A 15163-nucleotide genomic window follows, 5' to 3' on the forward strand; every position below is an offset into this window, starting at 1 on the left:
AAATAATCACTTTAACCAATGAATTTCCTCTTTTATTTAGCATAATTTTTCAGGGTTCTTTATATTGTTATAAATATTGCTATTTTATTCATTTTTATTGCAGAATGATAATCATTGTATTGTTACACCACATTCTCTTTATCTGTTTGCTCATCAGTTGATGGGTATCTGAATGGTTTTATGCACAGTGTTGCTATTAACCTTTATGTACAGATTTTTAGGTAGGTATGTGTCTTAGGGTATTTATTGCTGTGATAAAACACCATGCCCAAAAGCGATTTAGAGAGGATTATTTAAATTTGCATCACAATTCAATCACAGTCCTTCCTTGAGGGAAGTTAGGGCAAGATTTCAAACACAGCAGGCACCTGGAAGCAGAAGCTGCTGTAGAGGCCAGGGAAGGAAAGAGCACTGCTTACTGGCTTTCTTCCCATGGAGTGTTCACCCTGCTTTCTTACATAGTTGAGGACCACCTGCCCCAGGGCTCGCACCACCCCCAATGGGCTGGGCCCTCCCTCAATCCCTAATTAAGAAAATGCATTATAGGCTTTCCTATAGCCTAATTTTTTTTTTTTTTTTTTGGTTTTTCGAGACAGGGTTTCTCTGTGGCTTTGGAGCCTGTCCTGGAACTAGCTCTGTAGACCAGGCTGGTCTCGAACTCACAGAGATCCGCCTGCCTCTGCCTCCCGAGTGCTGGGATTAAAGGCGTGCGCCACCATCGCCCGGCTCCTATAGCCTAATTTTATGAAAGCATTTTTTTAATTAAGGCTCCTTCCTGAATGACTCTATCTTGTGTTGAGTTGACACAAAATTAACCAAATCTGTGTATTTTCATTTCTCTCAGAGTATAGTTATGTTTCCTGTCGCTGTGAAAAAAAAATACCTAACAAAAGTACTTACATTCACATATATACATATATAAACACTAATGGATAGATAGGATAGACGCATATAAGAGAGGACATGCAGCATTTGTATTTCTGAGTTTGGGTTACCTCAATAATTTCCAGTCATATATATTTCCTACAAATTTTCATAATTCATTTTTCTTTGCAGTAAAGTTCCATTGTGTGTATGTTCCATTTTCATTATTCACTCATCCCGTTACCCTGCTGTGGTGGCTAGACTAGCAATAAACATGACTGTACAAGTTTATGGTGGGATGTAGAATCCTTTGGTTAGATGCTCAGAAATGGTATAGCTGTGTTAAATGGCAGTTGTCTTTTGTCATCTTTTGAGAAGCTGCCACAAGGATTTCCAAAGTACCTACAGTCAATAAAGGCTCCCCTTCCCCCACCAGATCCTTGCCAGAATTTATTTATTTATTTATTCATTCGTTCGAACATTTTTTTTTTTTTTGAGGACAGGGTTTGTCTGTATATTCCTGGCTGCCCTCACTTTATAAACCAGATTAGCCTCGAACTCACAGAGATCCACCTACCTCTACCTCTCCAGTGCTAGGATTGAAGGTGTGCGCCACCACCATCATCAGACTCTGTTTTCTTAATGATAGTCAATTAGCCAGTGACTCAGAATGTCAAAGTAGTTTTAATTTGCATTTCCCTGATTCCTTAACCATTTTAAATTGGGCTTTTTACATTTTTGGGTTACAAGGATTCTTTTTATATTCTAAATGCAGCATCCTTATAGAATATGTGATTTGCATATATTTTCTCTTTCTGTGGATTTCCTTTACATTTCTATTTATGTTCTTTGAAGAACTAAAGTCTTCTGTTTTAACTTCCATTTTCTATTTTTTCTTATGTCATTCACATCTAAGAAATTGTTGTCTAAATCAATGCCACAAAAATTTAATGCTGTTTTGGACTATACACTATATTTTAACAATTTTATTAAAATAGCTTTAGCCCTTACATTTGGGGCTATGATTGTATTAGGAGGGGGAACTCCCTAAGACCATCTCCAGCCTCAGTAATTTACTAGGAGTCACAGAATTAATCACATAATCATAAAGGTATGATTAGTACATCAAAAGGATAAACAAAATCAGCAAAAGAAAAGGTACACTGGGTGAAGCCCATGGAAAACCACACAAGATTCTAGAGCGCTCCCACAGCAGAGCCATAGAGGATGCATTACAACCCCTCCAGTGCCCTGTCACAGCGTAAGTGCAGTGCTGTGAGCAGAATAGCTAAAGACCCAGCGCAGAACCCAGGCTCTTTGTTTGGGACTGGTCATGAAAACAGCCTCTGTCCGGCATATCCCCAAACTCCAGACTCCCAGGAGGAAAGCAGATGTTGGACATAAACTGCAGTGTTGACATAATCCCTCCCAAAGGCCACATTTCCACACTGCAGCCCAAGTGCCAGACCTGTAAAAATGACTTGCCAGAACAACATTCCTGTGTTCTGGTCTGCCTTGTTGACTCTATTTTTAACCACTCTCAAGGGCAGGCCCCATGGCAACATAAATGTACTCCATGAATTTTTTGGTTTTGAGTTTTTGGTGTTTTATTTTTCTGTAGATGTAATGTTTTGTTTGGTGTGGGGATTTTGTCTTACTCGCCTTTTGCTTGTTTTGATTTTCCTTTTTGTGGTTTTATTTGTCTCAGGGCTCTTTGTCTTTTTTCCCCCAAACAATTCCTTTGGGCTCTCATATTTGCATACGGTGTGCAAAAGCGTGCAGCTTCATTCTTTAGCATGTGGATGGCCACTTATTTAGCACCATTTGTTTCAAACACAATTTCTCTCCCTTCTAATGCTCTCGGAACTTTTAGTGCCTTCACTGTCGTCCATCGTGGACTCTTAACCCTCTGGAACCGGAGCCCAATTAAATGCTTACTTTTATAAGTTGCCATGGTCACAGTGTTTTATCATAGCAATAGAAAAGTAGCATACAGAGACTTATGTTAAAAGTCATAGACAGATAGAAGTTAGATTAAAGCCGATAAACAGACAATGTCCTGTATTATTGGTATTTTTATCATTGCTACTCTGAATCACCAGAGTACTTTATAAAATGATTGTACATTTCCCCAGGGAAGAGCACAACAATTAATTATCCACTATCAAATGGTCAGCCCTAAAAACATACATTCGAGTAACATTATACAGACTGAATAGGTTGTATTTTTTATTGATTTTGTTGAACTATGCATTTTTCTCTGCTCCCTTTACTTCTCCCCTCCCCTGCAACCCTCTCCAAGGTCCCCATGCTCCCAATTTACTCAGGAGATCTTGTCTTTTACTACTTCCCATGTAGATTAGATCCATGTATGTCTCTCTTAGGGTTCTCATTGTTGTCTAGGTTCTCTAAGGGATTGTGATTTGTGGGCTGGGTTTTTTTCTATTTATGTTTAAAAACCACTTAGGAGTGAGTACATGTGATAATTGTCTTTCTGTGTCTGAGTTACCTCACCCAAAATGATGTTTTCTAGATCCATCCATTTGCCTGCAAAATTCAAGCTGTCATTATTTTTTTCTGCTGTGTAGTACTCCATTGTGTAAACGTGGCACACTTTCCTTATCCATTCTTCAGTCGAGGGGCATTTAGGTTATTTCCTGGTTCTGGCTATGACAAACAAAGCTGCTATGAACATAGTTGAGCACATGTCCTTGTGGCACGATTGAGCATCCTTTGGGTATATACCCAAAAGTGGTATTACTGGGTCTTGAGGAAGGTTGTTTCCTAATTTTCTGAGAAATTGCCACACTGATATCCAAAGGGGCTGTACCAGCTTGCATTCCCACCAGCAATGCAGAAGTGTTCCCTTTTCCCCACAACCTCTCCAGCATAAGTTGTCATCAGTGTTTTTGATCTTGGTCATTCTTACAGGCGTAAGATGGAATCTCAGAGTTGTTTTGATTTGCATTTCTCTTATGACTAAGGATGTTGAACATTTCCTTAAGGGTCTCTCAGCCATTTTAGGTTCCTGTGTTGAGAGTTCTAGAGCAGGTTGTATTTTATATTTAGAATACATATATGTATATGATGACAATTAAAAAGAGGCCACCAATTTGAAAAGGAAGCAAAGAGGGACATATGGGAGGCTTTGAAAGGAGAAAATGGAAGGGGGGAATGAAGTAATTATACTATAATCTCAACAAATAAATGAAATAATTTTAAATGTTTATACAATGTTACAACCCTGCAAGCTGTAGTCACATCGTTACTTTGGCTTTCTCGTTTTATAGAGTATTTACTATTCTCTTTGCTATATGTTAGAGCGTGCAGGTTTTCAATTTAAAATATAACTGTTATGATACTTGATCATAGGGGCAGTGATCACTTTGGATTTACTTTTTTTCTTCTCCCAAGTCACCTGCAGCCTGTATTGCTGCAAGTAGTGGATCCTTTTTTACTGTGGATGGTCAACAGACATCTAAAGATAGTCGTCAAGGTCAATGGCAACGGCGGAGAAGACTAGATGGAGCACTAAATAGAGTACCAATCGGATTTTATCAAAAAGTATGGAAAATTTTGCAAAAAGTGAGTGTAACACAGTGTTGTTCTTTATTCCCCTCTTAAAATCATGAATCTGTCTTGCTGACATGTGGCATAACCATTACATGACAAAAACAGGAAAAATTGATTGATCACTGTGGCATTATTAATAATTTACTCTATTGTTCTTATTGTTGCAGTAGTATTTTTTCTTTTTCTTTTGTTTTCTTTCCCCTTTCTGGTATTTTTGAGACAGGGCTTTTCTGTAGCTTTAGAACCTGTCCTGGAACTACCTCTTGTAGACCAGGCTGACCTCAAACTCACAGAAATTCACCTGTCTCTGCCTCCCGAGTGCTGGGATTAAAGGTATGAGTCACCATCACCTGGGGGTATTGTTTCTGAATAAGGTTTTAAAAATCAGAACCTCTCTGTTTGGGGTCATAGTTGAGCACTGTGAGATTTTGCACTGTATTTGCTGCCAGTCAATAATGTGATGCTGTGGCTCGCTTTCTTTGTTGTTATTATGAGAGTGGAAATGTTATTTGCAGCTCTAAGCTGTTCATATCCATTGTCACTACCAAAAGTAGGTGGAAGCAAGAATGGTGGCACACGCCTTTAGTCCCAATACTCCGGAGGCAGAGGCAAGTTGATCTTCGAGAAATCCTGTCTCGACAAGGAAAACAACAAACAAACAAAACAGTGAAGTATATGGGGAGTTTGCAGAAGTTGCTCTTACTGATATTTTTTCTTAGATGAAAACCACTAAAGTAATAAAAAGCTGCAATGATACTAGCAGTTAAAGAACACTCTTGTTTTATTGTTAATTTTTTATATTTAATCATTTTATATATGTGTGTGTATACACACACATACATACATACATGCATTCATGTGTGTGTGCATATGTGGTACCAACAGAGGACAGAAGATGTCATTGGGTCCTTTGGAACTAGACTTAGAGGAAGTTGGTTGTGAGCCATCATGTGGGTACTGGAGACTGAACTTGAGTCTTCTGCAAAAGTAGTAAGTGCTCTTAACCTTTGAGCCAACTCTCCAGCTCTGATTTATTTATTTGGAGACAGGGCTTTGTTATTGTCCAGGCTGGCCTCCAAATCAAGATCCTCCCACCTTAGCTTCCTGGAGTCCTAGGATTGCTGGCATGCACCACCACTCCAGGCCTAAATAAAACTCTTGGTGTGATTAATATTTGTTCCTGTTTCTAAAGCATACTTTATAAACGACTTGTAAGGGCATATCACGTCATTATGGTAGTGATAGGAGACGGCCAGGAAGACCATTAAGTTCATTGATTGGTCTCATTTATACAAATACAGATTGGTTTTTCTCGTCTGAGATGAGTCTCATATATCTCAGGCTGGTCTCATTGTAACCAAGGATGACCTTGAACAGATGCCCTGCCTTTACCTTCTGACTGCTGGGATTACAGTTGTGAACTACCATACTCATTCATTCATTCATTTATTTATTTTACCAAAATCAAAACCCAGACTTAGGGTCTTTTTTTTTTAAGTTTATTTATTTATTTAGTATACAGTGTTCTGTCTACATGTATGCCTGCAGGCCAGAAGAGGGCACTAGATCTCATTATGGATGGTTGTGAGCCATCATGTGGTTGCTGGGAATTGAACTCAGGTCCTCTGGAAGAGCAGTCAGTGCTCTTAACCACTCTCTCCAGCCCCCCAGACTTAGGGTCTTAAAGTAAGAGATAGAACACATGCCTTTCCAGGCATGAATGTTACAATAATTCTAACATGTTTCAAAGCTACTAATTGTCTGTACAGAGATTACTTGAGTATGGAATATTGCATGTAATTGTCCAAAAGAGCCAATAAACCTGTCACTCATATGTGGTTGCTTTATATAGTGTTTCGGCATTTTTGGAATTTAAAGTATGTGATTAATAGAGTAAAGAATTTGAATGTATCTGTTGATTCAGGTATGGTGCTTCACACACGTACTTGAAGGCACTAGGGAAATGAAGGCAGGACTTCAGTGTTCAAGGTCAACCTCAGCCACATAGTGAATTTGAGACAGATTAGGTGACTTGTAACCACGTCTCAAATAATAATAATGATGATAATAGCATTTATTGAGCACCTACTGAATTCCAGACTCTGTTGTAGGTGTTCCTATGAGAAAAGTCTAAATAGCCAATAATTTCTGTTCTTGTGAAACTTATATTACTTATAATAAGTAATAAACAGTAAATAATGTATTTAAAATGTTAAAAAGTGGCGGAAGAATAGGACAGGATAAGAGCATTAAGAAGGGACTCAACTACAACAAGTAGAAATGGCTCACGTACATTAATATCTACTGTGAGTCATGTCCGGCAGCCTCAGTCTCTTGAAGGCCTATCTGCTTTCTTAAAAGTGTGTGTGTGTGTGTGTGTGTGTGTGTGTGTGTGTGTACATGATCGTGCATGTGCGTACGCACACTATGGTAGGAAGCACATACCATAGCATACATGTGAAGGTCAGAGTACAACTTTGTGGAGTAGGTTCTCCCTTTCCTCCCTTGCTTGGGATTATGGGAGTAATCTCTTTTTATTGGACTTGCTTGGCTGTTGGCAAGGACTTTTTATCTGTCAAGTCATCTTGCCAGGCCTTGAAGGCCTCCTGGTAATGACTCTGGGACCTGCATGATACTCTTCTAGGTGGTCTCTGAATCTGGTGTCTAGTCTATCCCAGAAAGATTGACCCTGCCCACTCCACTACCCTAAGAAGAGGATGAACTATGGTAGTCCCATCCTAAATCTTGGCACTTAGAAATCATGAACCCATTCTTGGGCACATGGACTACAGGACCTCCAGCTGGCCTGTGGTTGCTCAAATCATAACCTTATTAATATGAAGTCTCTCCTTCTTGCCTCCCAGCTCTTACTTCATCTCTGGTCATAACATGTTTTTCTACCTTGCAGTGTCATGGACTTTCTGTGGAAGGTTTTGTTCTTCCTTCTTCAACCACAAGGGAGGTAAGATTCTGTCCTTTACATATACATGATGGAAAGCTCGCCTGTCTGAAATATTTCAGTTATCAATTATGAAATTGATATTTATTGAATTTATATTATTGAAACTAAATATATCAGTTAGTTGTCAAAGAAACAGACTTATCCTTTTATGAATCAATTATAGTGGTATATTATTTGTGTTTTAATAAATAAAGCTTGCCTGAAGATCAGAGGGCAAAGCAGTCATACTAGTGAGCCATACAGGCCAGGCAGTAGTGGCGCACACTTTTAATCCCAGGACTTGGGAGATAGACACAGGGATCTCTGTGTCAAGGTCACCCTGGGCTATATGAGATTGAATCTATCTAAAAGAGAAACAGAGCTCACACAGCATTTGGGATCGCACACCTTTAATCCCAGCACTAAGGGGGTGGAGAAAGGAGCAATATGGCTGGGCAGAGAGAGGAATATAAAGGGGAAGACACAGGAACTCAGTGGAGTCTGAGCATTGTGGTCTAGAGCACTGCAGGATCACCCCTTTGTCTGAGCCTTGGTAGAGGTAAGATCTCTCTAGTGGCTGGCTGCTTTGCTTTTCTGATCTTCAGCTTGAATCCCAGTATCTGTTTCTGGGTTTTTACTACTCATGCTGCAGTCAATTGACTATAAAATGCATGAAGGAGGTAAAAATGGAATGGGAATATTAGACAATAATAATATGGTTCTAGTTTTGCTGAGCGAGCATGAGGACTTGAGTTTGCATCCCCAGCACCCATGTAAAATAAAAATGGGCATGGCTGTGCAAGCCTGTAATGCCAACTCAGATGTAGTGACAGGTGCATTGCAGGTGCTTGCTGGCCAGTTAGTCTAGCTGAAATGGAATACTCCAGGTTCAGTGAGAGACCCTGCCTCAAAAAAAAAGATGGAAAACAATTAAGAAAAGCATCTCATGTCAGCTTCTGGCTTCCACATTTACCCACCTACATACATGTATATAACAGACACATACACACCATAAACATGGATAATTATTTGTTTTATTAATAAGAATAGCTTTTTGCAGTGACTAAGTTTTTTCTACGTGAGACTGGAAGTTGGAGAAGGCAAAAAGGCTACAAACATAAGAATGAATGGCTTCCTATATTGTCTCATCTATTTCACCCCAACCTTTCTCCAATAGGATACTTGTAGACCTGTGCTGATATTGACATCTAATCATATTTTAGAGCAGTGGTTCTCAACCTTCCTAATGCTACCACCCTTTAATACAGTTCCTCATGTTGTGGTGACCCCCAACCATAAAATCATTTTTGTTGCTATTTCATAATTGTTATTTTGTTAGTTATGAATTATAATGTAAATATCTGTTATGTGACCCCTGTAGTAGACTTTCTTGGACTGCCAGCCCCCAAGTCATGGCATGGAGACTTATTATTAAGTATGAATGCTAAAGCCTTAGTTTATGCTTGTCCCACTAGCTCTTGTAATAACCTGTTTCTCTTCATCTGTGTTTTGCCTCAGGGCTTTTTACCTTTCTTTCATTCTGTATGCCCTACTTTCCATGCTTCTGCATCTGGCTGGCTGGTGATGTCTGACTGGGTGGCCCTGATGTCTCCCTCTCTTTCTCCATAATTCTCATTCTTTCCCTACTTTCCTCTCCCTCCTCTATCCTCCCTCTCCCTCTTCTTTCCTCCTCCATCTCCGTCCTCCCACTCCCTCCTCCCTCTCCCGTCTCCATCCTCCCTCTCCTTCTTTCCTCCTCCGTCTCCGTCCTCCCACTCCCTCCTCCCTCTCCCTTCTCCATCCTCCCTCTCCCTCTCCTTCTTCCCTCCTCCGTCTCCGTCCTCCCACTCCCTCCTCCCTCTCTCTCTTTCCTCCTTTCTCTTCCTCCTCTCTCTCCCTCTCCAGCCTAGATCTCTCCTCCTACTTATTCTCTCTGCCTGCCAGTCCTGTCTGTCTCTCTTCTGCCTAGCTATTGACTGTTCAGCTTTTTATTAGACCAATCAGATGCCTTGGGCAGGCAAAGCAATACATCTTTACACTGTTAAATGCAGCATAAACAAATATAACACACCTTCACATAGTTAAAGTAATATTCCACAACAGAGCCCTCCCCAAGGTCACTACCCACAGGTTGAGAACCTCTGTATTAGAGTAACTTTCTTTCCCAACTTAGTGAATTAGAGTTTCCAGAGAGGAAACTTGAGCATTTGTAATTTTTTAATCTATAGACTAACACTGATAAATAATCATGGTTGGAAGACATTGCCATGAAACACAGACACTGGTTATCAGATGTTTTGGTATTTTGTACTAACAAGCTAGGACTAGTAAGTTTAGAAAATATAAAATTCTCAAAAACTGGTGGTGGTGCCAGTATCAGCTGGATGTGCCAGGACTGAATGCTAGTGTAATGTCTTAGACCTCTACTGTTGCATACAAGCCGTTTGTGTAATAAAGAATGCCACACTGCCTGCGTAAACAGGTGTATTCTGTGCATTTAAACAGTGTTGAAATATTAATTGTAAAAATGTAAACCTAATACCTTTAGGAGTCTTCAAAGAACTTTCACATTATTTAATTTGATTTTTCAGTTCAATTTTGTAAGACACCTAAGAAGAGAATGTCTTTCTCAGAAAGTTTATAGATAAGGAAACAAGCTTAGAGATTTCCAAGATATGCAAAGTCATTTGCTCCTGATACAAGTTTTTAACCTGTCTTTAGACTCCAAATATACTTGCTTCTATAGAATATAAACAATACAATTTTACCAAAAAGCATTTCTCCATCTACTTTACCCCAAAATAACTGCAGTTAAAATTTTTTAAATTTTTAAAATGTGCATGAGGGTTTTGCCTGCATGTAGGTATGTGCACCACATGCATGCCTGGTCCCTGTGGAAGTCAGATGGAGTTGTAAGCCACCTGAAATGGTTGATGGAATTGAACTCAGGCTCTCTGGAAGAGCAATCAGTGCTCTCTTAACCACTGAGTCATCTCTCCAGCCCCATAACTGCATTTCTTAAGGTCCGTTTTATTCTAACAGTCTGTAGCTACTTCACATAATTCTACTCATTATACACACACACACACACACACACACACACACACACATATCATTTCAAGTTTGACTTCAGTGCTTTCTCTCTGGGTCATAGATTTAGTGTCATAAATAGCTTCATAAAGCCTCATGAAGTTACTATAGTATGTCATAATTTATGTATTTATTGCCATGTTTAGGTTATGTCAAGTTTCACATGTGTGACTGATGCTACCATAAACATTAGTACACATGGAGCTTTTTCTTCTCTGGATTATTTCCTTAGGACAAACTCCCATAAATGATATTCTGGGTTAGAGGGCATTGATACTTTTTTTTGGCATTGATACTTTTATGACTCTTGTTATACATTACCAGATTGTGCCAATTTACACCATTTCATTAAAGGGCTGCAGTTACCGGACTTTTTACTGCTTTTCAAAGAAAAGGTTTTCTAGAAATTGATTTTCACTTTTTCTATCACAGATGACCCCAGGCGAGATTAAATTCTCTGTCCATGTGGAGTCTGTCCTGAATCGTGTACCTCAACCAGAGTACCGCCAGCTTCTGGTTGAAGCTATCCTTGTCCTTACCATGCTGGCAGATATTGAAATTCATAGCATCGGAAGCATCATTGCTGTGGAAAAAATAGTACACATTGCCAATGACTTGTTCCTTCAAGAACAGGTAGGCTGCCTAATGTGATGCACACTGCAGTCACAGCATCTGGGAGTTGCAGGCAGGAGGATTGGCAGTTCAAGGCCAGCCTCAGCTACATAGTGAGTTCAAGACAAGATTGGGCTACATGATACCCAGAACATACAACAAATGTTTCCTTCTCTTACCCACTGTGAAAGAAGACAAAAGTATCCAAAATTTTCTAAACAGTCCTAGTTTTAAGTGTTCTGGGATGTTATCAGGCCATATATGAGAAAATATAAACCATTTTAGACATAGACTTGAGATTTAGAATGTCTACAGTGTTTGTGAATTCAGGTGGTTTAGAAAGAAATAGAACCAAATACTATATGGAGGAATACAAGCCAAAATCAGCAGTACTAGAAGGTGGAAGTCCCGGTGTAGTTCTACTGGGTTATCTCCAAGTGTTAACATTATTTCTGTTATTAACAGACATAAATCATTTAATCAATTATTGATATTTAATTTTCAAAAGTGCTTTATAATAGAAAATTCTAAGTAGTAATTAAAATAATTTAGAGTCTAGTGGCAAATGCCATGTGTAGAAATTCATATCCATCCTTCATAACCCTAAGCCCCCTCTGCTTATACAGCCAAAGAATAGGCAATGGGAAGGAAGCTCTGAGGTGTATTCATCAGAGTTTGGCTTGGTAGGATTGGTAACCTTTTCTTCCCACTGTTTTCCCATCTTTTAAAACCAAATAGAAAACCCTTGGCGCAGATGACGTCATGTTGGCAAAGGATCCTGCATCTGGCATCTGTACTCTTCTGTATGACAGCGCACCCAGTGGCAGATTTGGCACAATGACCTACCTCTCCAAGGCAGCTGCTACCTACGTGCAGGAGTTTCTGCCACACAGCCTCTGTGCCATGCAGTGAGGGCTGTGGGTTCTGGCTGCTGGAATCCTTTCAGCATCTGGTCCCTGTGTTGGTTGATTGTGCATGGAACTGAAATGTTAACACCTGACCACTCTCCATCCCTCCCAAGAAGAGAGAACTTTGCTGATAATCTCACTACTTTTGAAGAAAAGAACCCTCACTTGGAGACTCACTCCAGTGTAAAGGTTCAACTGGGTCTACAATCACTATCCTTGCTTCTTTTATGGTTCAGAAATGTCTGCATGTGTTTTTACTCTGTAGAACTGTTACCAGCTTTGTTTTCTAACTCCTTTTGAGGAACAGGTATTAATAAGTTATTCTGAAGACCTTATTCTTATTTCTGGGCTTCCTTTCTTTTTTGTGTATATGAGTGGTAGGTCTTAATTGGGTCATTATTTCAAGAGAGTAGATGCTAAATTGTTGGATTTTATACTGCTGTAATTTTGAAATGTCTATTTTAAGTGCCTTAAGAAACACCAACACCAGATCATGGCTTCCTTCTTCACTCGAAGGCTGATTCATTTTGAGTGGTGAAATAGTTTCTTTGTCAAATATTGCCTTTTGATGTTGACCTTTCTATATCTGCCCATGTTGCCTGCTCTGTGGTGAAATATTAAAAAGTGTAAGCTCACATGTAAGTTTAAGGATTTCTATGTTAATACTTGAAGTCACATTTTATGAGGACTGATGCTACCAGGCACATATTTGAGGACACATGGAATAACCCAGAAAAAAATGGAGCCAGGAGCCCAATTCCAGAGAGGAAGGGAAAGGGGAGGTTATGCAGGTGGTGCTTTACACACAGGGAGTCAAGAGACCACCAGAGGCAAGTAGGTTAATCCTTGCTGGAGCACAGCCCACATACAACACAGAGAATAACTGAAGCCTTGAGCAAAGAGAAACCCAGCAGTCCAGTCGGAGCACCTCTTTCCTGTTCTTTTGTTCTCCACCTCACCTATTCACACCCCGCCACACTCAAATCTCTCCTTCTCATCTCCCTCCTATCCCATATCTGTTCTTCAATTCTTTCACCTATGTTTGTTTTCACTTCTCAGTTATACTACTTATATCCTTTAATCTTGGTATCTGTGGCCAAATATCTATTCTTATACATATTTCTGTGTGTTTGTAATGGTTAAATAATTGTATTTTGAGTGTGTCTGTCCATCTCTACATTTAATGGATTGAATAACCATGTGGGTAACATTGCAAACCAAGCCTGGTCATACTCATTGCTAATCTGAGAACTTGAGAGGCTGAAGCAGGAGGATCGTGAGTTCAAAGCCAGCCTGGGCTACAAAGCAAGCTCCAGGCAAGCCTCAGTATGAGACCCTGTCTTGAAACATTTTAAAGCATGGGAGCTATGCAGCTGGCCTCAGATTGACACACAAAGGATCGCAAAAATATACCTTCCATCCCATTCTCTGGTCCCATGTATAGGTAGCCTGGCTTAGCAGAGGTTTTCTTTGTTTTCCTTGTTTCTACTCGACTCCTCTTTCCCTCAGAGTTTTAAGGGTTTTCTCCCAGAACAGTAATGAGTATGATGGGGCTAGTGAACTCAAAACAGTCACAGAATCGGGAACAGTCTTCCAGGCACACTGTCCAAATGCAGTGAGCTAGCAAACGGGTGGTAGAAGCAAAGGCAGGGTGGCCCCCTTTCCCCTCTCACAGCCATGGGAACACACAGTGAATAGCTTTCTGAGTGCATGGTTTTCCGGTCACTTTTGAGGAGAACATACAACCTGTTTGTCTCTTCACAGCCTATAAGTACCCTAGTCACGGGAAACACACCCAGCACTGCTTGTGGGAACTGCCGCTCCTTCCTGGACCTCTTTTCTTGAACTGACTCCAATGCCTGCAGTTCTCTGGAGTTTCTGACTTGTCTGTTGATGGAAAGCCCAGGCAGTGGCATTTAATTTCTAAAGTAACTTTCCAGAAAACATTACTGGTATTTTGTTCTTTTTTTCTTTTGTTCTTATTTTTTCGAGACAGGGTTTTTCTATGTAGCTCTTCATGTCCTGGAACTCACTCTGTAGACCAGGCTGGTCTCGAACTCACAGAGATCCGCCTGCCTCTGCCTCCCGAGTGCTGGGATTAAAGGCGTGCGCCACCACTACCTGGCTAAGTATTTTGTTCATTTTAAGAGTGTTAATATGAAGAAAGAAACATGATGGAACTTTTTACAAGCACTTTATGTTTTGAAGTTAGAATAAAGAATAAGAATTTACTGTGTCTGGTGTCACTGCACAAAACTTTATATGTTTTTGTGATTGAAGCTAATTAATTGCCATTTCACATAATGTTTGGATATATTATATACTCAAAGCTTATTAACTGGGTCAAATTAGAGGAGCATTTATAGACCATACATTATTATACCGCACATATGTAAAAAAAAAAAAAACAACATAGGTTTAGTGCTTTACACAGTTTACTAAAAATATAGAGTGGATTTTTACTTCATTTCAACTCTATGAGTGGTATTTCTAAACTACTAGAAAGAACTTAAAATAGTTTGTTCTTCTAACTATTATCAGTATTTGACATAATATTGTTTAAAGTACTCATTGGTCATTTCTGTAACAAGAGAGTTCTTAATCCAGCAATGGCAAACAGCGTCTCTACGTCCCCTGATAAGATAGTTTAGTTTTACCACATTCTGAGAATTTGATGCAACTAGCATGGCAAAAGTTGTCACCTTTAGTCATGGTTCACAGAACTGTGTGCATGTGTATGTATATGTGTCTGCATGTCAGGTGCATGTGTATTATCATGCTGGTGTATGTGTATCATGCTGGTGCATGTGTATCATGTCAGGTGCATGTGTATCATGCTGGTGCATGTGAATCATGTCAGGTGCATGTGTATCATGCCGGTGCATGTATATCATGCCTGTGTATGTGTATCATGCCAGTTCATGTGTATCATGCTGGTGCATGTGTATCATGCTGGTGCATGTGTATCATGTCAGGTGCGTGTGTATCATGTCAGGTGCATGTGTATCATGCTGGTGCGTGTATATCAAGTCAGGTGCGTGTGTATCATGTCAGGTGCATGTGTATCATGCTGGTGCGTGTATATCAAGTCAGGTGCGTGTGTATCATGTCAGGTGCGTATCATGCTGGTGCATATGTATCATGTCAGGTGCATGTGTATCATGTCAGGTGCATG

General features: G+C 39.9%; 1 protein-coding gene across 1 annotated transcript; it reads left to right on the plus strand.

Moving 5' to 3' along the window:
* The first annotated feature begins 4275 nt into the window (after positions 1–4275).
* On the plus strand, positions 4276–14224 carry LOC121445405 (phosphorylase b kinase regulatory subunit alpha, skeletal muscle isoform-like). The gene is made up of 4 exons (XM_041647541.1): positions 4276–4449; positions 7346–7399; positions 10901–11101; positions 11819–14224. Exons 3-4 carry the CDS (start codon positions 10901–10903, stop codon positions 11990–11992), a joined length of 375 nt encoding a protein of 124 aa, XP_041503475.1. The 5' UTR covers positions 4276–4449; positions 7346–7399; the 3' UTR covers positions 11993–14224.
* Positions 14225–15163: the final 939 nt, after the last annotated feature.

The sequence above is a fragment of the Microtus oregoni genome, unplaced genomic scaffold, assembly GCF_018167655.1.
Source record: "Microtus oregoni isolate MIOR12 unplaced genomic scaffold, Mior012 000185F_ref0000164, whole genome shotgun sequence".
In the NCBI taxonomy this organism is placed as follows: Eukaryota; Metazoa; Chordata; class Mammalia; order Rodentia; family Cricetidae; genus Microtus; species Microtus oregoni.